General features: G+C 40.6%; 2 protein-coding genes across 3 annotated transcripts in view; both read left to right on the top strand.

The window, feature by feature from the left end:
• Positions 1–464: 464 nt before the first annotated feature.
• On the top strand, positions 465–3,565 carry LOC122881972 (oocyte zinc finger protein XlCOF6). Its single transcript, XM_044208795.1, has 3 exons — positions 465–625; positions 915–1,357; positions 1,780–3,565. The coding sequence occupies exons 2-3, from the start codon at positions 949–951 to the stop codon at positions 3,162–3,164; spliced, it is 1,794 nt and encodes a 597-aa protein (XP_044064730.1). The 5' UTR covers positions 465–625; positions 915–948; the 3' UTR covers positions 3,165–3,565.
• An 831-nt stretch (positions 3,566–4,396) lies between these two features.
• erfl1 (Ets2 repressor factor like 1) overlaps positions 4,397–23,068 on the top strand; it is a 98,560-nt gene continuing 79,888 nt past the window's right edge. For both annotated transcript variants that reach the window (XM_044208788.1, XM_044208787.1), the window contains exons 1-3: positions 4,397–4,887; positions 6,350–6,463; positions 8,840–9,256. The gene's annotated coding sequence lies outside the window, so the exon portion shown is untranslated. The remainder of the gene's footprint in view (positions 4,888–6,349; positions 6,464–8,839; positions 9,257–23,068) is intronic.

The raw sequence follows: 23,068 nt of genomic DNA, 5'->3' as shown, positions 1-23,068 counted from the left end.
TAATTTCATATGATGTTTGAAAGTGATTTCTGTGTGCTTCAGACACTCTTGACCTCTTTTACTGGTAACTGCTTTCAAAGTTGGACTTTAATTAATTATTTCTTTTGGAGTGAGAGATTTAGCGTGTGGCAAGATCTCAAACACTTCCAAATAATTTCCAATCAAATAAAATTCTAAAAGTTCTCAATTCAGCTATTCCCAATAAAAATAAAAGTAAAATATTAGCTAGTAAAATTGATTGTCTTTGGATTTTGGACGGTGGCGCAGACAAAACAAGACATATGACATCTAAGAAATTGTGATGTGTATAAAATGTTCATATCTTACTTGAGGTATAGGCAAGTCTATTGATAGAGGCCTAATTAGTTCAAATATGGTTAACGATTGACTGGCAGTGTAGTGTAGGTTGTCTGAAGAGACTTGATTTTTGATGCTGTCACTTTAAATGCATTGTGGGATGTAACTTGACCATGGCTGATCTGAGCCGGTTGGCCAGACAGAGTTAAAGGAAGTGAGGTGCACTTCCTGTGTTATTATCTCTACCCACTAATCTCCTAATTTTGCCAGTTAGTAAACGTTAGCATAAATATTTAAAAGCTTTGGCGTTATTGCATAATATACAACGGTAAGTATTTTCTTTAAAGCAGGCAAAAGCTGAATGATACTGACAGTTGCATAGCTACAAGAAAACTACGTTAAACGTTAAATTAGCCACAGTGCTAGCACTGCTGCTAGGCTAACGCTGCCGTTGGTGTAGCTTAGCAAGATGATGCTAACATTAGATGACAGAAAGGTGACCAAAATGGAGAAGATGACCGCTTGCTTTTGTTTTTATATTGCGTACATTGTCTTGTATGTAGCTATCTTTGCCTTCCAAGATAATCACCTCAATAACGTGTTCCTGTGGTCCACAGCACACTAAATAGACGAACTCCTAATGGTGACTATATGAAGATGAAATCTGCCAAGAAGTCTTTGCGAAACAAAGCAAAGAGAGGAGAGAAACAACACGATATGGTCGTAGTTAAAACTGAATCTGAATTAGTGGAAGACTCTCGTGAAGTTTACACTAATGGAGATGGTCTCAACATCCAAATCAAGGAGGAACCACATTCACAGGAGATCAGTGAGCAACACAATGGAGACGCATCAAGCTGTTTAGACGCTAAGCCTGACACTGTGGCATCCAGGTCAGATGTTCACCATCAACAGGCACACATAAAGGAAGAGTGTGACTCTGATCATCAGCCAGAATGTGAATTCCCTGAAGCTGCTGTCAAGGAGGAGTCGGAGTCAGGGATTAAAGAGGAGAGAGACGGTGAAGAAGAGGCAGAGGAGGGAGAGGGGATCTGCACAGGTAATGCCCTGATTATTATTTGATTTTTGTTTGTGTTTATTCACTTACTAAATACTATTCCACAGCATGGTGATTTTAAGTGTTCTTTTTGGTTGCACTAATAAAATGGCAGGGTATCAGATGTAGCCAGCTTTAAAAAGCTCCACACATTTTACCATTTGTGGATTGAACTGCATTTTAAGTGACTTTGTTATTAGAAGCGTCAAACTTAACTGCAGTTGTTTGTTATTTTTAATTACAGAGTCAAACTAGTATGTTTTATTTATAAGAAGGGTAACTTTGAGTTACTTTGTTTCTCATAACTTTAAATCAGTATATTTTAGACTTTTAGATTGTTAGTATTACAGGGAAGTGTAAATCATAAATTCTTTTTTTTTTTTTTTAAATGCACTGCTTTCTGTGTGTCTTCCTCTCCTACTTAGAGTCAACGTCTGAGTTCTTTCCATGTCCTCACTGCACTGTCTCCTTTACTGACTTGGAGTTCTTGGAGAAGCATGTCAAGTGGGTCCATCAGAAACAGTATCTTGCCAAGCTGAAAAAATGCCTCTCAAGCCGCACACTAAACCTCATCCCCAAACACACCTGCACTGTCTGCAGCAGCACCTTTAACTCTAAAGTACACCTTAGGGTCCATGTAGGTGAAGCCCACCCTTCCGCCCCTCCCCGCAGACTCCACCCCTGTCCAACCTGTGCACGCAGCTTCCAGTACCTGAAGAATCTGAAGAATCACTGTCAGCGATGGCACAACATGTCTGTGGTCACCAGAGGAGGGCATCTCAGCTGCGCTGACTGTGGGAAGAGTTTCAAAGCTACCTGGGGTCAAGGGCCTCATTTGTGTCATGAACCGGATAACACAGAACCTGAGGATAAGCCAATCTGTCTGGACACTGGTGTGCAGTGTTCTGAATGTGGCAAGAAGCTACGCACGCCTCAAAGCCTGGAGGATCACATGCGCACCCACACAGGTGACCGGCCGTTTGTCTGCAAGGATTGTGGCAGGAGGTTCGTGGAGCGCAGCGGTTGGCGGCAACACATGAAAATACACACTGGGGAGAAGCAATACAAATGTCAGGTGTGCGGGAAGGCCTTTTTAAGATCACACCACCTCAAGTGCCACTTAACCACACACTCCGGCAAGAAGGAATATTCTTGTTCTGAATGTGGAAAGGAGTTTGGATTCAAGTCAAGTCTGGATCTGCACCTGAGGACGCATTCCAGTGACAAGCCCTTCCACTGCAATGTGTGCGGGAAGAACTTTAACACCCAGAGAAACCTGAGGGTTCACACCAAACTCCACACCAATGAGAAAGCTCACCAGTGCGGGGACTGTGGGCTGAAGATTGGAGATCTCGGAGCTTTGAAAATACACCTGCGGACACACACTGGAGAAAGGCCTTACCACTGCACTGTCTGCGGCAAGAGGTTCATTCGCCTTGCACATCTGCGAAACCACCAACGCACCCACACTGGTGAGAGACCCTACCAATGCACTGAATGCGACAAGAGTTTCACTCAGTCCGGCGACCTGGTGAAGCATAAGAGGATACACTCTGGGGAAAAGCCCTTTGAATGCCCAGACTGCCACCGCCGTTACACCTCCTCTGGTGATCTTGGCAAGCACAGAAGGAGTCACACTAACCTGCGTCCCTACACATGTCAAGAATGCGGAAAAAGCTTTCGCTTGTCAGGCCATTTGAAAACTCACATGTTAACTCACACAGGGGAGAAGCCATATTCCTGCCCCAACTGCCTCCGCAGGTTTGCTCGCTCTCACCATCTTTCTGGGCACGTGGCTAAATGTCGCTGAGCTTTCTTGAGAGGACTGTAAATATGCTAAGTTGATTTCATGTAGTAACTTTTGGAGCTGTATACGGTCTACTGTTAGATTTTTTTAATGAATGTGTTAATTTCAAAACTAGTATCTGTATATAATTATTTATATGAACTTTCCTTAACCCTCTTGACTCAGATGACTGTTTTAACTTATTATAAAAAGTTATTTGAGCACATGATTCGTGTTTGATATTGCATGGAACTTGATTTTTCCAGGGTAGGTAAACTGGTTTTACAGACACTATTACAATGGAGTTTTGAGGACATGATATGAGGCAGAGTTCAGTGGGACATGCAGATAATGTGTTGTTCATTTTCTCCACAAATCATGTATTATTTGTGAAAATGTAATAAATTATTTGATGAATGCATGAACACTGTGTGATGTTACTGTGTGTTAAGTTAGTGGGAGAGGCCACATTATTTTAAATGTGTGCACAATTGTTGAATGCCCACAGTAAGGATGGCCATAGTTCACCAGAAAGTGAAAGCTGGAGAATTGGCTTGTATAAAAATGCTAAGAATAACAGATTTAACAAGATTATTAACAGATTTTAATAGGTGTTTTTGTTTGAAAGACAGACCTGGGGCAGCTCTTAGGAGCAGGATTAATATATTTAGCGGGGTAACACTGAAGAATAAAACTTTGGAATGGGGACTCAGGTAAAAAGATTTGTTTGAGGATTTATTTTAGTCAATGCTTCATGAAACAATCATTGCATGATGGATTGTGATCCCCCCCTTTACGGTTAAAATGGAAAAACAAGTGGGCTTTTCTTGGTCTTCCAGCTATGAATTTAGATTATAAAACTAATTATTCTGCTTTAGATTTGTTCACTATCGTAACTATAATGAGCAGGGTAAGTGTATAGCAACTGTAATTGTATAGTAACTACATAGCACAAAGTTTCTCAACTTGAGGTTGGGAGTTGATCATTATTTGTTGTTTTTTTATGTGTTTTTAATAGACCAAAGATCGTTGTATCATTCTATAGGGAGCTCCCTCCATGTAATTGAAAACGGACTACACCTGTATAACATATCCCCAAAAATCACAACTGTATATTGGTGGGGTCATGAAAACGGTCCGACCTAAAGATAAAGTCTAAAGCTTATGACGGCTCGCTACACTGCAGTTAACGGAGCGTTGATGCAAAGCACGGCGTATCCCGGCGGGGTGGATCACCCTTTCGTTAACCTTGCGTTCAACGTAACAGCTCCGACCGCGAGGGGCAGGCGGATATACAAAACATGCAAATCCTTATTTTTAGCGGGCAGAGCCAGAACACGAACGTGAAAGTTGCCAAACATTTTATTTTGCAGTTTGTCTGTCGCTACTAAGGGTTTTTTAATCTTAAAACGAATGAGTTTTGGCTTCGGAGACGTTTAAACATTTATAAACGGCAGACACAAGCAGGCTGGATCATACTAACTGTTAGTTAGTAACTTAGCTTACTGAGATGAAGCTCATACAGTGGCTGATGCATAGCTAACAACAAACCTAGTTTAGTAGCGCTATTGCTGTTTAACGTTGTTAGCTAGCATTTAGAACCAAGTTCAAGAAAAGTGGTGTCTATTGGGGTCAAGTTTTAAGTCCAGTTTAAAAGTGTTGGTACGCCGAAAGCACTGCATGAAGTTAGCTTAAACTTCACCCAACTAACGTTACTTGGATTCAAGGAACGCAAACTACATGGTTCGTAAGTAAGCTAAGTTTTCTCATATCTTTCGCAAATGGTGCAGTAGATAAGTGGTTTCATTTTTTCATTAAACTTGACAGTTTACTGTTTCATTGCTAAGGGAAATCAGCACATCATACTTACACTTTAACAAACTGGGGTTTAATGAAAACTAAAACTAATTTACCCGTTGCCATAATCAGTTACCATGGTAACTGACTGAACATAAACTGCTCTCTGGCATGTTTTCTTCAACAAACCCTTAGTTTCTATATGTCTCCTCCCTCATACAGGACTGTTACTGTTACTCAGGACTGTCTAAAATTACCACTTTTGTGCGCTGTCAGTCATTTCTTTGAATAGCGGTTTTTGCCCTCACATTCAAATGTTACACAGCATAAAGTCAGCTCAGAATAAAACTTCTGCATGTCCTTTTTTTATGAAACTGTGACTCTGTGCACACAAGACAGCTGTCCGTCTGTTAGAGCAGTTCCACAAAAATGTTTATTGCACATAATGTGTAATCTCAGTTTAAATGGTAAAAATCGGTATGAAGCTTTAGACACGTAGGATCAATGAATAATTATATCTATCACTCATGATGTGATTGGTTGCACAGATGGTACATAACTCCTATTATATTGGAGATTATATGTTAATATTTCTTAGTGACCAGTATAGTGGTGCAGCTGCAGAATGTCTATGCAAAATCTATGCATATATACAGTATAATTCACATGCTTTATTGGCAAACAAGTGTAAAGTTCCCTTTGTATGTCCTAGTATGTCATTGTGCATCACATGTTCACTGTGAATTGGCCTCTTCAGTCGGTCACTTAATCAATAATCTTCAATCTGTATTAAAAATTATTTGAGGGGATGTGACACACTCAAATTACATAGTAATACATTTACTTTTGTAACTGCATGCACAATCACATATTATCTTGTAGAAACATTAAAATGATCTCAGCAAAGTAGCACAGTACAACATTCTGTGGCCTCAAACATACTTACAGCAAGATAAAGATAAAACCTCAGACACAGAGACGTCTAGTGGCATTTAGGTAATTTCTACAAGATACATAAAGGAGGAGATGGGCATTAAAGCTTTCAAGGACACAACAGTCCAGTTTTAGAGACTGATTTTTATTCCCAAACTAAATTTTGTTTAAATTCGTTTCCACTGCAGATAAGGCAATGATGCAGCAACAGCCTCAGTGTTTACACAAAATTTTAGTCAAACATTGTCAGTAATGTAAATATTTCCTTATGACATTACAATGAGTGGATAATAGGTACAGATAATATGTAGTCAAACTTATTGCTAAATTAATGTTCTAAATGAAATGTTGTATAATATAGTGTAAATTTAGCTAGAAAATGGGTGAAATGAAGAATCACAAACAACCTTATTTTCCTACTTGCATAGTAGCATGGGTTTTGGCAAGCTTGCATTAGGATATTCCTTCTCTATCTATAGATAATTTACTCTACACTGAAGAGGAAGCAGTAGGGAAGATGATCCAGTCTGCCAAGACAGAACTTCAGCATACTCAAAAGACTGCGCACACCGAGGAGAAAACTCCTGTGGTAGGTAAGATGAAGATCCACTCATTCAAAAGGTTGCCCTAAAAGGACCGAATCCATACCAGGGGATGAGGAACAACTATCTTTGGCCAACGGAATAATCTGTACTCCAAAGTCATCTGGTCGGCCCACAAACCAAAATGTACAAACTTCCACAAGTCAAACTATTAAAAAGGGAAGAGGATGCCCTAAAATGAAAGCATCACTGTGGAGGAATGTCTCCTGAAAAACAAAATAAATTGTACCAAAAGGGGACCTGGGCGACCCAAAAAGACTACCTTACAGTCCAATGTGGGACACACCCTTATTAACATCATCAGGTCTGCAAAAAGGGACGCCTTAAAAACTGTACAGCACAAAGTATAGAAGAGTTGAAAAATGAACAGTGTGAGAGCAGAGAGCGTGAGCTGGAATGATGTTAACTGTAACAAGTCAAAGAGCCAGGCGTATGTAACAAAGTTTGGGAATTTGAAGGTCTGGAGGCATTTGTTAAGGGAGAGACTGAGCCACGCTTAACTGGACACTGACGAGACAACACAAGCTGAGGTAGTGGAAAGCAACACACGTAAGGGCTTGTGTCCATATAGTGTTTTATTCTGAGCGCCAGCGTTTTTTTTTTTGTTCCCCCAATGAGGAGAGAGTGGATGCGGCCACCTAGAGAAAAAGCGCTGTCTTTTTTCAGAGCGCTCCAAGCGCTTCTCGTTGAAAATCTCTGAACTTTTCAGAAAGGCACTTGTGTCGTCACCGTCGCTTCTTTTCAGGCAACCAATCGTATATTAAATGGGGCGGGTGTCTCCCTGGTAACCAAGAAAATGGAGGAGAAGTTTGTTCTGGCCATGTCTGTCTATCCTGATCTTTATGCTATGTCAGACAGAAACTATCATAACAGAGACAGAAAAGCCCATTTGTGGGGGCAGATCGCCAGACACTGAATGTTGCTGGTGAGTGTTGTACTTTTATCACCCTACGCTTTGTATGCTTGTTGTTAGCTGTATAGTCAACCCTCTGTTAATGTAGCACTTTTTTTCTCTCACCACACAAGTGCTTTATCCCAGTGCTTTTCTGCCAGAAAAAAACTATATGGACACAAGCCCTAAGTCACCTCACATCTAATCTTTTACTGATCCTCCTCAGTGCAGGTAGATGCTTCATTGAAGAGTTTTAAGATTACCTTTTACTCATTAGAATATGAATTTCTTGCTCAGACCAGTACAGATTTGTTTTGAGGATGCAATTGTTATCAATTTTCATTGATTATTGAACCTTACATGGATGTCTTCTTTGTTTTAAAAAAACAACTATATAATTCTAAGCTACATTTAAAACAACTTGTTATTATAATAACTTCACTGTCTTGTGCCTTCACCACATCAGATCTAAGTTAATAAAGGCCCAAACCCTAGCAGGTAAATAAGCAATTTCTTCTTCTTTTTTTCTTTATTTGTTGCTGTAGCAAACAGTCAATATCTGCATACCTACCTATGCTCTGTCATGGCTACAAGGCACATGTGGTAGACTGCTGCCGACCTTGAATGAAACCAGAGAGAATTCATACAGACTGTTGGTCACCATCAATACTTAGTTAATACCTTTCACAAAAGTCCCTTGTCTACAACTGTCCCAACAAGAGATGTTGGGTTGTGGTGTTCTTAAAGTTGGTCAGTGCAAAGTGTTTACAGTGGAGATTCAACATGGAATGTGTGGATGGTTAGGTGATTTGATTTCTTTTCTGATGATATGCTCAACTTTAGAAAAGTAGTTTCGTTAAGAAGACTACATTTTATGGTTGCAAGGGGTAGAGGTCACAGCAGGGTCGTGTGCCCGGTTCGATTTAACTGTTATTGACCCAGAAAACAAGAATTCTTCTGGTTCGTTGTTGCAGTGTAAAAAAAAACCCAACTGCACTGCACCTCATGATGATCACTTCACCATCCCAAGGTTTTCATGTTTCATCTGAATAAAAAGCAGGTAAGCATCTTTGCCCAGTTTTGTTGAAAATATACATGGGTTTATTCTGGAAATACTAATAGCCAAGTACTATACACCAGAACTGATATTTAGTAGAAGTGTTGCTGTTTGTTTTGTAAGTGACACACCAACATGCTGTCATTGGCACTTACAAGTCATTGACTAAAATCCTGACAGGCATATCAATATGCATAATAATATGAGATAGTAAGAATATGCAGTGTGCCATACTAAGAATAAAATTGTATTTTTCCCGTGCAGTCCGATGTGTCTACTGGGCAAAGAATTATAATGAAACTCAAAGAGACCAAAACATGGATAAATGTTTACCATATATTCATTAATTATTACCTCCCTTTATATTCTGTGTAGTACACTAAAGTTATTCATTGATACACTCTTTTTCTCTCTCCAGCTTTGTAACAGCAGGAGACTCCTGAGTTTCACCCTTGTCTCCTTCACTGAGTCTTGCTTCCTGCAGCAGCATGTCAAGTATCATCACTGGGATTAGCATTGTGGTATAGTTGGACAAGTGTCCTCTAGATATCAGTCCTCCAAGTACTCTCCAGTACTTAACTGTCCTCAGTGCAGTGCTACTTTCCAGGCTTTAATGCAGCTCAGAGAAAGAAACAGGGCCACCCCTCTGCTCTGCCCAGGAAACTCCACACATGCCCAGTCTGTTCACGCAACTTTGATTACCTGAAGAACCTTAGGAATCACTGTCAGAGTTGGCACAACATGTCAGTCCATATCTTCAAGGTGCACCTCCAATGCTCGGACTGCAGAAGGAGTTTCCGGAAGTCCAGGGGACAGGAGCCTCATGAGTGTGTTGGTAAGAAAACTAAAATCAAATTAGCTCATTATGAATATACAACACCCAAATCCATTCTAGTAGGTGTAAATTGGCAGGCGTGTGGCAAGATATTGGTAAACCTTACAAGGTTGACTGGTGAAAAGGCTTGTGGCTGTAAAGAGCGTGGAAAGGCCTTTGCAGACAGTAGTACACTTTGTAAACATAGGAATATATACACAAGATTCCAGCCATGAGTTTGAGGTGTGCAAGAAAAACACTGAGATGAGTATTTTGCATAAACACGATGATGCATACAGGCTAGAAACCTTTTAATCTTTAAGCAAACACAAATAGACCTATTTGCAGTCTATGGAAGGTTTTAGTTGTACAGAATGTGGTAAGAGCTTCATCAGCAAGAATAAATTAAAATATCACCAGAGAATGCATCAAAAATATACCAATGTGGTGAATGCAGGCTAAGGGTGGCCAACTTGGTACAAGGTACATGCACGACGACGTACTGGAGAAAGGCCTTATTACTGCAAGGTGTGCAACGAGATTCAAACACTGGAAGCGCACCCGCACTGATGAGAGTCAGTACAAATGTGACCAGTGTGAGGTGAGTTTCATGCAATCTTGTAGTGTCTCGTCAGTGTCCCCCTCAAGCATTGAGTAAGGTGAAGAGTGAAGAAAAGTCATTAGTAGTTTTGCAGCTGTTTGTTTTTTCCTTTTTTACTAGTGCTTACTGTTCATGCAGCATAATGCACTACAAATACTAAGAGTCATGTTTTGATAGCATACAGAATAAATTAAAAACTGTACTGTTAGATTTGTTAAAAAAGTTTTTTTTTATACACTGGTAGGGTACAAATGTCTGTCAGATATGGAGATAAAGCAAGTTTTCGTTGCAGCATATTTATGTACACAAAGTACTTAGCTTTGGAAAATTGTATTCTGAAAATTGCCAATAAATGATACTTTATGTACTTATCGTATTTGTCTGAGTTTATCTGCAACAAGATGAACAACAGACTAGCATAAGAAACTCAAAGGCCTGTTTTGCCAGGAAGAATTTTGGCATGGTTAAGTGGCACACAAAAAATAATATTCTATTAAAAAAGCAAAAAAAAAACCTTGGAATTTTCCACACGAGAAAAGAAACCCCAGGGGTCTCAGGAAATATCTTAAAAGAAACACCTTCAAAAAAAATCCAGAACTAAATACATGAGAAAACTCTATGAGGAGGAAAACAATTTTTAAAATAAAATGAAAAACAATAATGGAAAGAAGATGAATAGCCTTTGTAGTGTTCCAGATTACCTTTTGAAATGCATTGGGTTTTTTTTATCTCACTGTGTCTCTTGCATTTTATTTCCTGTTTGGGTCAGAATATATATCTGCCTCTAGTAGGGCAGTCACAGGAAAACCTTTCTCAGATATTCATTTACACCCAGGATATGCATCACTAGGACAAGGGCCACAACCAAACCTGTCTCAGTCAATTCAGTGGGAATTGGTCTATTATTTTTATGTCCGCAATTACGAGGACAGAGCAGTAACTATGACTCCAGCACAGATAACAAAGATATATTTAGTAGTAAATAATATTGACTGTACCTTTGTTTAAAGCTGGAATCAATACTTCTTAAAGCGTGTCCATTTTTCATTTAGCCGCGTCATGTCTGTGTGGAGGAGGGGCAGAGAGATGAATGGGTGGATTCTCTAATTCCCCCTGTTGCAGTTATCATAATTGTTGAACAACCACAGTTTTTAAAGATCGGGCTTGAGGAGAGGCAGACCACACAAAGAAAGTTAATAGATTTGGAAAATTGAGATAGATTGCACAGCAGCCGTTTTTGGAATGTTCCATTGGCGTGGCAGGCAGATGGACAAATATGATCTGGGGATGAGGAGGGGGGGCCCTGCAGCACACAAACACAGGGCGGCAGAGAATGCATCCTAACAAATAAAGGTGTTAGTGTTCAGTCTTTCCATGCAGTGTGTGTGTGTGTGTGTGTATCTCATCGTCTGGCGGGTGATAGCCGGATACATCACAGTTTGAGGCCTACATCAGCTTTAAAGCAGATGAGTGTGCCGATGAATTCTCCCTGAAAGGCCGCAGTGGAACAGCAGTAGTTCCTCTCTTGAGGCACCAGGGGGAAATGGATAGCTGTGGAAAGGATGCTTCAGGGAATAGGCAAGCTCAGGAAATGTCTCTTGCTCAGAAGTTTGGGCAATTTGTTAGAACTATGATATGGAATAAGCCTGTGGTCAGTATTGCATATAGAAAGTATTTTTTATGTCTTTTATTGTAAAGCAACATCATACCTCCTCCATCATAAACAGTGTTATTCCAGCTTTTAGTGCTCCCTTTGTAAGACCTCTGACCCTGTCATTTGTCTGCTGACGATGGCTTTTAGAACCTCCTAAAGGATAGTTTACAGCAGTGATTTATCCAGAGGGGCCTACATTTGTTTCATCCGTTTTGATACCGGTCATTGTTTTCACATTTGATGCATTCAGGCTTTTCTCTGCTCCTCAGAAATGTTTCCCATATCCAATTTTCGCCTTTCCCATGTCCAATTTTCCCTAATATTCAGATGATTATGGCATGATGCTTTCCTTTCCTCCTTTCAACATTCCACTCTTTTCCTCTCCTGCTCCTATTTCCCCCTGATTCTCTTTCACTCGCCTCCTTAGATTTGGACATACAGCTACATTATATGAACAGTGACATATGTTTACAGTGACATTATGTTTAATCAGTGCTGATATAGATACACTATGATGGCTGAGAGTCTACTGCAAATCAAAACATTAAACCTTACATTTATTTAGCTTTCCCTGTCCCAAAACCAAATGGCAAAAACATTTTCAATCTGCCCCCTTTGACAGACAGTTGGTAGTGTTTTAGGTTGCAGTCTGAGAATTAAATTACCCTATATTGAATCTTATAAACGTCCAGTTGAGGGGATTTTCTTTTTGTGATGCAATTTGAGCTATCCAATTTTCCTTGTATTTACTATATATTTGTGTCAATTTGGCAGAGGAACACATTGTGTGCGTTGGCGCTGGGTGTCACTGGTGTCGTCACGCTACGGTGATTTTGGTGTTGGCTGGCCTCGGAGGTCAGCGTGTGGGAAGAGATGGTGGCTCTGCAGGGCTTTGCAGCGGCTCTCGGCCTGTCCCTTTGGGCTCCGGCAGGCCCACATCCACTCCTCTTATTCATGAAGGGGTCAACACACGGGTCAAAACATACCGTTTGACTCCCCGCAACACACTGGTGTGTGTGGGTGTAGATGAAACTGGGTATTTTGTGGGCCTTTGGTAAGCTGCAGCTGGTAGCGCCTCTTACTTCTCTCCCTCTCAAGTCCAAATGTGCCTAAAAGCATGGCTCACACAAAGGAAGGAGAGAGAAGATGCCATTAAAGTGTGTTGCATTGAGTGCTGAGAGTGGGCTGCCGAGTTACACATAAAGGGATGGAAAGACGCTGTTTATTCCCCATTAGTATCACCACATTGACAGGTTGGTCAAGAGGTAAGGAAGATTTCTCTCTCCCTCAACCACCTCTAATGCTAGCACTGAGAAACTATGCTGGACAAGACTGTGAATGTGTTCCCCACCAAGCCAGCTGCTATCGTGGTGACTCCTGGAGTGGATCTCTTGACCACGGCCTCCCTCCTTCTCTCATCCCACTGTAACCTCTTGCTCTCTCTGTCTCTTTAGTGGAGGGATAGAGATGTGGAGGGCGAGAGAGACTGACAGTGTGCGCTCCCCTGCTCAGTAAATATGAACTGCACCCAGCAGACAGACTCATTCATCACAGGGGAAAGAGGGGGAAAAGGGGGTGGAGAGGCAGGGTGGAGGGATATAGAAAGGACTAAGAAAAATGTCCAAAAGACAGAGAGAGGGAGGGAGGAAGAGGAGGAAGAAGAGGTGGGAGGAATAGGAAGCAGATGGAAAGAGGATGAGAGAAAGGAAAGTGTTCTGGGTGAAAAGAGTGGGAGAAAAAGATAACAGGCTGAAAAGGGAGATAGAGTCCTGGAAGATTGAAGGATAGATAAAGGAAAGTGGATGTGCATGGGGAGGAGAAACCTCACGCATGGGAAAACTGATGAAATATCGGAGGACATTTTATATCTCATCACCAAGAGATCTTGTGTTGTCATCGATGCCTTTAAGCATCTTGTAATGAGAGCAACATTTGTTTTTCTGCCCTGCAGTCGGGAAGCTCATGTCTCACTCAGACTTGTTGCTTTTCATATTTTGACCTTGAATATGCACGCTGGGATATGTGCTTGGATCTGGAGGTCATGTTGCATTCTATTCAATTTTTTTTCATGCATAATAAAGTTTAAGTGCCAGTTAGGCATGAGGTGAGAAAATGTAATAGTTGTCTAAGCTTAAATTATTGTTAAATGATATGTTATTAGAGCATAAGGTTAGCAATGCTCTTTGTTTGTCAACAAATCCCATGAAAGAACTAAAACCAACAATGTGTTAGCCTGTCTCTCAAAGCTTTCCAACTTGTAATTATTAGCAAATGATACTCAAACACATATAAAAAGGGTATTTGTTGGGAACTATTTTCAGCTGTGAATTTGGTGCTCTAGTGAGTATTTACGACACAAGTATGGAGGTTGACTCAAAATAAACTGCAGTACCATGTCCATTGCAATGATACAACACGTCACCCAGTGCAACAGTGGCTCACTGATTTGTGATTTAATAGTTTTGTACAACAATTGAGCTCTATGGCACATAGGAACAAACTATACCAGACTTTGGCTAACAATACTTGTTAGTAGGATAAATTAATTTAGTTTTTTTCATGGTTTTGTTGATAATAAAAATACAGAACATCACCTTATCCACTTATCCTTTTATTGTGTGCATTTAAAAATGTCAGTATAAACAAAACACTGTACAGTTTATTATAACTACTAATCTCAGCCAAGTGCAAAAGATTTCCTCACAATAAAGAAAAAGGCATGCATATCCTTTGCAATAAAATCAGCCAATAATATTAATCTGTTGCTTGAGCCCCATTGAGTTCGACCAAAAAAAAAAAAGAGATTATTTTTAAAGGAAAGGACAGTTTAGGCCCTGTATTTGTAGGATCTGAACATTTCTGACTTTGGTGTCTCCCAGTTGTAGTATCAAACTGAAGCTGCAGCCAACAGCAATGCACAAGATGTATTTGATTACTGAGATACATACAGTAGTTACTGTGTATTGATTATTGGCTCACCCCCAGTGGCAAGCAAATCAATTTAGCTTTTTTGAGTCTTAGTCGAAGAGATCGATCACAAAGACATTAAAACTGCAACTTATATTCTTTGAGCTATTACATACTTTAGATAGTGTTAGTCCAGCTCTTGGATAACTGCTCAAATAACTGATGAAAATGATCTCTAGTTGTGTTCAGTGTCACTCTCTCAAGTACTTTGTAACAAATATGTCTAGTTTGAAGTGCCCTTGACATGCCATCACTTCAAATGTGCTTTTATTTTAATAAAGGTTTGAATGTTCCAAATTCAAGGAGACAAAAACAACAAAATATTTCTTGAAAATCCCAGAGTCCTTTGCCCTTTCCGGTCCATGTCCTCAATTTCCAACAACTTCCCCCGTCTTCACTCCCACCAAAACCACCTCCTCCCCATCTTTTTCCACTCCGCAGAAAGACAGGAGAGAGGGAAGATGATGTGTGACAGATGCCATATTTCGACTTTCTGTCAGGGGGATTAATATTGACACAGTGTGTTTCTTACCAGGGGCCTCTTGACTGTGTGTTGGGCTTTGATTTCATTATACTCTGCTCAGCCACTTTTTTCTTAAGAATCAGACAATAACAGATGTGGCGACTGAAATAGAGACACTGATATTGGAGGGGCTGAGTGAACAAGTCATATTGCCGGGTGGGTCGGCCATCAGTCCTGTTTGCTGTGGAAGTGTAAACCCCCTAAGGATACCCAGAGCACAGAGACCCTTCAATTTTATCAACCCCTTTAGTTCGACAGTAGCATGGGCCATAAGCTGCTGTACATAGTGTTGTATCTGTTGCCTCACATATCTGTTTGGAAATACGTTTTAATTAGAGTTTAGCAGTAAATCATTATTATAATGTGGAAAGTATAATTCTAGGGTACTTGTACTTTCATTTAATTTTTTTACTACTCTAGTTCTACTTTTTTACATTTCAGAGGCAAATATTGTACTTTTAACTCCAGTATGTTTATTTGACTGATGTAGTTACTAGTTCTTTGTCTACTAAGACTTTAAAAACCCATCTGAGCATATAAAATATGTTGCATTGTTCTACAATAAATATCTAGCCCAACTGATACTGGATTTTTTAAGGTCGATATTGATTATTAAGAGTTAAACTATGATATTGATATATCTGTCTTTTTTAAAACATAAATAAGCGTTTGAGATAAGGAGCCCTTAAATTTGTTTTATTTAAACATTGTAACCAACATATGTACTGAGCGGGACATTTTATAGTAAAGTTTAGTAGAAATAACATTGTCAGTGCTCTCTGGTGGACAAACTATGTGATGGCGTCACTCTAAATTTCCTCAAACATATCTTTGGCAAAACTGCAGCTATGTTATTGGTCGACATATACGCTGATACAGATCTACAATAGCTGATATATCAGTTTAGCTCTGATATGATATAGCTCACATTAACTTCACTTTGACCAGATACAACATTAAAAAGCTGTTTATACATTCATCCATCAGTAATTAGGGATGCTCTATATATCAGTGTCCGATATATTATTGGCTATTAAAGGAGAAAATGTAATTATTGTTATTGTTCCGACAATGGAATTTCAGCTAATAATTATGTCTGATAATGAGGAGGCTTTTTACAATAGCTGTAGACTAGGGCGGTTACCTGCAACTCGGTTCTTTTAAAAAAAGTAAAAGGAGTCGAGTATTTTTAAAGTAAATTCTTCTAAAGTTAATCTAAAGGTTTTTGTAGCTTATACATGCTTGTCAAGGTGAGAAGGAGAGGTGTGAGTATTGCTTGGCTGTGTTTTGTTGCTTCGTGTTTCTTGCATGGCTACATGTGTCAAATAGTGGATATTGTTGCTGTATTATTGTACTAATGTTTTGCTGTTTCCTGTTGCTCTGCATGGCTTGTGCATTGAGAATGATTATTTTGTTGATGTTGCTGTCTTTAAGGTGTCTTGTTGTCTTCTGTCTGTAAATTTTAAATATCACCTCATTGTTTTCATAACATCTCGCCAAAGGACTGCAGTTGAAAATTAGCCAGCTGGCTAACACAGGCACATTTACAGAAATACTGATTAATGTGCGTGGTCCTTATAATGAAATGTGATGTAATAAGCCTAAACATAAGGGGGGGGGGGCTGTATTGTTGCATAAGTTTGGCATCAGTAAATATTTTTTTTGCAAACAGTGAAGGCTCTCTCAACATTAGTGTTTCTTCTGGGAAAATAAAGTGGTCAATCTAAAAAGTTATCCTTTATTAGTATTATCTGTCAGGAGTATTATCAGTTATTGTATTGGTATTGGTGTGTCTCTATCAGTAATAATCCAATCAAATATAAGAAAATAGCACTGAGCCATTCAGCCTGCATAATGACTACTTTTACTTTTGGCTTAAGTTGGCTACATAATGCACCTTTACTCAAGTAAAAGTTTGAATGCAAGAATTTCACGAGTAATGGTCTACTTGTGCTTCTCCCACCAGTGCATGAGAGTATCTCAACTGGCATTTTTGTCATTGTAATCTTGTGATATACTGTAGCTTAAATGTTGGCTTTTTGTGGTCTTAAAGGTTGTATTATAGTAAGATACAATTTTCAGAATTTTTAGACTAGCTGAGCGAGAATAATATCGTCAAATATTAAAATATCGCCATGTTTTGGACATATATTCAGGTCAGCATCTGCCCAGCCCTAGATTGTGAAGTATACTGTATATCGTGTGTGGTTTTGAATTGGAGAAGAAACTGGTTGTGCATGTGTGGAGCCCAAGTTTCAGGATTTATTCTTCATGTGTTGTATGATCCTTCCTTAATTCTTTCCTCCCTCCATTTTCTTTACATGTCTGTTAGGGCTGTAGATGGGGATTTGGTAGTGTAATAAAAATCAAATTGATTCAAATTGAATTCCTTTGTTGATTTGAGCAATCTACAAGTGGCTTCATGTCTGCGGGCCAAAGCTCACCAGTCTTCATCTCCAACTTGTAAGCCTCTGAGAACTTTCTGAAGCTTATCGAAACATTTCTGAGGTGGATACAAGAGATGGATTCTACAGCTTCCTGATTTTGTAATTTCAAAGCATGGGGTTTGCTGTTAGTGGGAGAATAAAATCAATAGGCCTCTCTGGAGAGGAGTAGGTATAGCTTGTAGTCCTATGATATGAGAGAAGATCCAAAACAGGAAACACAGCCGATTGAGGAGGAAATAGGGAGGAGCAAAGCAGCTTCGGCGCATAAACAAATAGAAAGCAAAGCAGGAGAGATAATGCAAGAAGGAGACAAGAGACCGATGGGGGAAACAGTTGTCGCCAGAGACTTTTATTGACTTTTCCCCCCCTCCTCTGTCCACGTGACTACCAGATAAATTCACACACAGAGAGAGAAGGGTAGTGAGGGGGGAGAGAGAGAGAGAAATGAGAAAATAAATTACTCTGGAAAGATATGACGATAGGCTACACGCGGCTTTAAATCTAAAAGGGAATTCGCGACACACTCGACCAATTTGTCACTGTGCTTTTTGCCTATTTTCATTTCTTTTTTGGTACTTTTTCCCCCTATTATTTTTCACCCCCTCGATACCCCGATGCCCCTAATTTACTCCACTTTCACCGTGTAGGCCTGTCCAATTCTTCTTCTCTCCATGTTTTCCAAATGTATTCTTCAGGACCTACACACTGTGGAGCTGTCATGTGAGGATATAGGATCTTTTTCTTTCTTTCTTTCTAACCTACCTGTCATAAAAGGTGTTTGCCCCATGCCCAAGTCTTTATGTGTCTGTTTGTAATTTATGACAAATCTATAAATCCATCCACCTGAGCTCCTCTTTCAATAGGTTTCCCTTCATCTGTAACTACAATCAAATTGGTGCCTCCTCCTCCACCTCCTCCTCTTCCTCCTCTGCAAACATGGGTCTATCAAAATCTGAGAAAAAGGAGGAAATGAGATGCATCGCAAAAAAAGAATGAGCTGGCCCACGTTAAAGGATGTCTGGAAAAGAGGTGGAAGAATGGAATGGAAAGGAGAAAAGAAAGAAAACGCAGACTTAAAGTATACCCCCTCTCTTTTATTTAATTTAGACGCCAGGCGAAAATCGATCCTGCCATTCGATACGCAATCCGAATCAAGGCGAATTAAGCGGGCGGAAATTAACTCTGAAAATATTTTTGATGGAGTGGCTTGTAGTCTCTCGGCCAAATGGACTGCAAAGTGGAACAAATGACAGGGGCCTAGTGGTGGAGACAGCGCCGCTCCATCTTCCATTAGGCCGTAATGGGATAGGTCCAGCCCCCTAGCTCGACTCGGCTGCATTAATCAAAACAGCCGCTATATGAAGATTTATGGTTCTCCACTCCAGCGAAGCCGGAGCCGGAGCCAGTTCTCGGTGTGTATGTTTGAAGGAGGGGGTCGGGAGTCTCCCCCCCTCTGCCTCCCTCTCTCTCTCCCCTCTCTCCATCCATCCTATAGACTTTGCCCCTACCTGTGGGCCTATACACAACATGCCTGTCGCGCCTTTACGCACACACACGCACCTTTAATCCAGAGACTGTGTAATCGCATTTTGTCATTTTTTGTCAACAGGCGTGTCAAACCTTGATTCTTTTGTTGACTCGGTAATATACCTGTAATAGCCGGTCTATATGCATATGAGCATGGTACTTAATCAAACATTATGTTAAATGATGTGGTAGAAAATAAAAAAGGCTCTAGATGACCTTCAGACAGCATAATACAAACCATAAACAAAAAGTCAGACACTGATAAACAAGTAACCATTTCTCCCTTAAAAGATCCCATATTATATGTAATTACATTTTCATTAGTTTGGTGCCTCTAGATTTAAGGTGTCAATCAACTCATCTCCAGAAAATGATGTGCCAACTCTGTGGGTTTGCCCACCACATAACCCTGATTATGTGCTCTGATTTGTTGTTTTGTAGTTTTTCAGTGAGCAACTTCTCCTCTCCGAATCTCCGAGCTGTATGGTTTGCCGGTTGTCACCTCTTACCCATCCAACATAACAACCGGCAGACAACAAAATGGGCATCCTCCGGCGTTCAGTAGTGAGACTTTAGATTACAGCCTGTATTGCTGCAGCTCCTCTCTCCATGGCAGCCTATTAGGAGTTTATAGCCCGGTGAGCTGGCCACTGCTGTGACGAGCCAAAGGGACAGACAGGGGGAGACAGTGTGACGGAGAAGAGTGTGGCGGCTCAAGTAGATTGGAGCTGGGATCATTCCAAAAAACTTCAGCCAAGTTTTGATGAGATGAGACTGATCGGACCCACTGCTGAGAGACCCTGTTTTATTTTCCTTCGCTTTCTCTCTCTTTGTGCGTGTGTGTGCGTGTTTCTTCCACGGAGGGAGAATGGATGAACTCTTCCCAAAGATGGATCACACCTCTCTCTATTCACACACATTTCTCTATTATCTAACTTTCACAGCTCTTTCCTATTCTCCCCTCCCTTAACCCCTGTATCTTGTCAGTGTTTCCCCCCATTATTTGTGTCCCCTCTCTTTCTCCTCCATATAGCTCCCTATCTTATTCCACTTCACTCTCTATATTCCCCCATTCCCCATCCTCTGGCCTCTAACTCTCCCATGTGGATAAGCAAACCAGCATGGAGACATCTCTATATCCATCTATCTCCCCTTTCCTTTTGCCCTCCCTCTTTTCCCCTTTTCCTTTCTTCTGCCTCTTTTCCTTGCGAGCAAAGGGGAAGCTCACTGCCAGTTTCAGTCTGCCAAAGGGTTTATTTAAATTAGAAACGCTTCAATCTCCTCACTCCCCCTCTTTCCTTTCTCTCTCTCTCTCCCTCATTCACTTTCCTACCTCTTTCTCTTGGCTGTGAGGGTGACTCCCACCTTTTCTTGCTGAAAGCCTCTAGGGTCCCGTCAATGCCAGACAACTTTGTTTTGTAGATGGAAGTGGTGGAAAGCAGGGTTGGAAGGAGAGAGGAAACGAGGGAGAGGAAAAGTAGAGGTGGGAGAGTGGGAGTTGGAGAGGGGTCAGGGGAGACCTGTTAGTCAGTGTACTTTAGTTCCTTCTTCCTCTCACGGCTCATTCCACCCAGATTAGGACCTGTAAATGGCTTTAGGCCACCTCACCTGGCTTTGGATCCCCCCCTCTCACAGGAATACAGGCAAACTATTACCTTTTACTCTTTCATTATCCCACACTCAGATCTATCTTGTCTTAAAAGGTCTTTCCCCTCCCACTTTTGCATTTCTTCTCATTTCTGCACAGTGTTTGTCCCGTAATTATGGCCACATATCTCATCCACTGTCTCAGTGACTAGGAAGGGTCAGTCATCACACTTAATCATCTCCTCTGTTAACAGTGACCCATCTCCCTGATAATCCTTCTATCCTGCCTCCTTGGGCTCTAATCCCCATCATACCCACCCCTCCTACCCCTCCTCTTCACCCATTAACACAAAATTATTTTTTCGGGGGGGCGAAACAGGCGAGGGGGAGGAAACGAGGTGTGGAGAACACAGAGAGACTAGCTCTCTAATGGCTGAGTGACACCAGACGAGCTCATAGATCATGGAGATTATTAATACCACTGTTAAACACCCCATTCAAGGGCCGCCACCATCCGCATATGCAGACACACACAACCAAAATGTACACACACACACAACCCCATCATATCTCATTCCCAGCACACATCTTCATATGAGCTGTCATTCATGCTTGGTGAATTGGCATCAATTTCATTTGAGTCATTTAAACAATGCTGGGTGCTCATTACAGCATGAAGTTGAGGGGTAGAATCAGATTTACAATTACAACTTTCATTGGCAGCGTAGGCTATTATTCATGAGGTCATTTCCTTATGATTCGTCTCCTGCAATATTTATAATGACGGAAATTCCAGGTTTGATCTGATTATTGTGCATATAGTGAGGTGAGAGATTCTCTGTGACTTGCCGGTAATGACCAGGGAAATGTGGCCTTTATATATGGCAGTGGTGGCCCATCTAGGGAGAGGAGATTGAAAGGCAAGCAGAGACGATGTGTGTGCGTGCGTGCATCAATGACCTGTCCGTTTAACCATTGGGGTTCTGGGGAGATGGCAGGGGGAGCCAGGCGTCCCCGGAGAGCAGGGTCTGGGGAAATCACACTCTCACTTTCACCAAACAACCTGGAGGCTGCATGGCAGCTGGCAGTAGCGAATACGCACACTCCCACTCCCCATATCCTAGTTTATATGCAAAGAGACTCCTAAACACACTGGATATGTGATATATGGCCTGCTTAAAAATTCTGAATTCAGTGAGAATCACACATCTAGCTCCTATAGCATAAATAGCTGCATGATCTTTTAGTCATATACGTTACAAAAAGGAATCTAAAAATAATAAAATTTTTGATAATATTTATTGCTAGTTGTAGAGCACTTGAATAACGTTTTACAACATCCCTAATTTCCTGATTTTGAAGGTTACACTTGCAGGAACCAGCCAATAACAAAAGGAGTTTCTAGACAAAGCAGGGGTGTAAAAGCTTACTTTAGTGTTCTACTGCTCCATTAGCTGATCTCAGGTCTCCCTTTGAGCTCTGCTAGTGCCAGCTCATTGATTCCTTAACTAATCACTTTAATTAAAATGCCTTTTATTCATTCAGTGGTTTACATGGCAGCCTACTTCTTGCATTTAAGGATCAATTGCCACACAAATATACAGAAATTTCTGTCAACAATTGCAATGGATTGCCTACTGTTTTTGGGAAAGTTCTATATTTGTACAGATCTGAAAAACAACTCACACTTTAATTAAGCAAGATCATACTGGTTTGAGCAAGTTCAAGACCTACAATACATGCAGTATACAGTATAGCTACCAGGCTGACTGCTCCTTAAAATACTTTGTCACCTGAGGAAATTGGTTTCCTGTTTATGCTGCATGTTATAAATCGGTCTCTTTGTCTATGAATGATTCAGGCAGAAAGATTGTACACCCTCATTATTTGGAGAAATTAGAATAGTGTAGTCATTAAATAATTAAAAAATACTGCCAAAGAATTATACATTGTCTCAAGCTGTCTTATTTTGATGGATGTGTGTTTATGACTCGTTCCGCCTAGAAATTCCTACAACATTTCTTTCCTGATAATATATCAATTTATCAGCAGAGATTTTTATGTTAATTTCCTCCCTCCCACTCCCCCTAAAATAAAGTATCTCAGTCCCAAACGATCTCGAACTAATTAAGCAAGCGTTAATTAAAAATTCGAGAGAGGATAAACGTGGTAGAATTGTTATGGAAACGTTGAAGTTAATCAAGCTTTCAAATTATTGATAACATCCTTAGAACAGTGATCGATCGGGAAGACATTAAGTGGCAAAATAAAGCAGCGGCATTCAGATTTGATGGGTGCCCGTGTGTGTGTGCGTCAAGCAATGTGCAAAAACAATTAGGTCCATAATGCATAATATCAGTCCACATGACAAATAGGATATCTTTTGTGTCATTCCAAACTTGCCTGTGTGCACGTGCGAGTCTGTGGCTCGTGCGTGTGTGTTCGAGTAAGTGTGGGGGGTGGAGGGGGGATCTCTTTATCACACAAACGCCATTAATCAAATGTGTGCGTTCAAATTGCATTGTGA

This window comes from Siniperca chuatsi, linkage group LG9, assembly GCF_020085105.1.
Source record: "Siniperca chuatsi isolate FFG_IHB_CAS linkage group LG9, ASM2008510v1, whole genome shotgun sequence".
Lineage (NCBI taxonomy): Eukaryota > Metazoa > Chordata > Actinopteri > Centrarchiformes > Sinipercidae > Siniperca > Siniperca chuatsi.
Note: the sequence above shows the minus strand (reverse complement) of the source record. Positions and strands in the feature narration are given on the sequence as shown.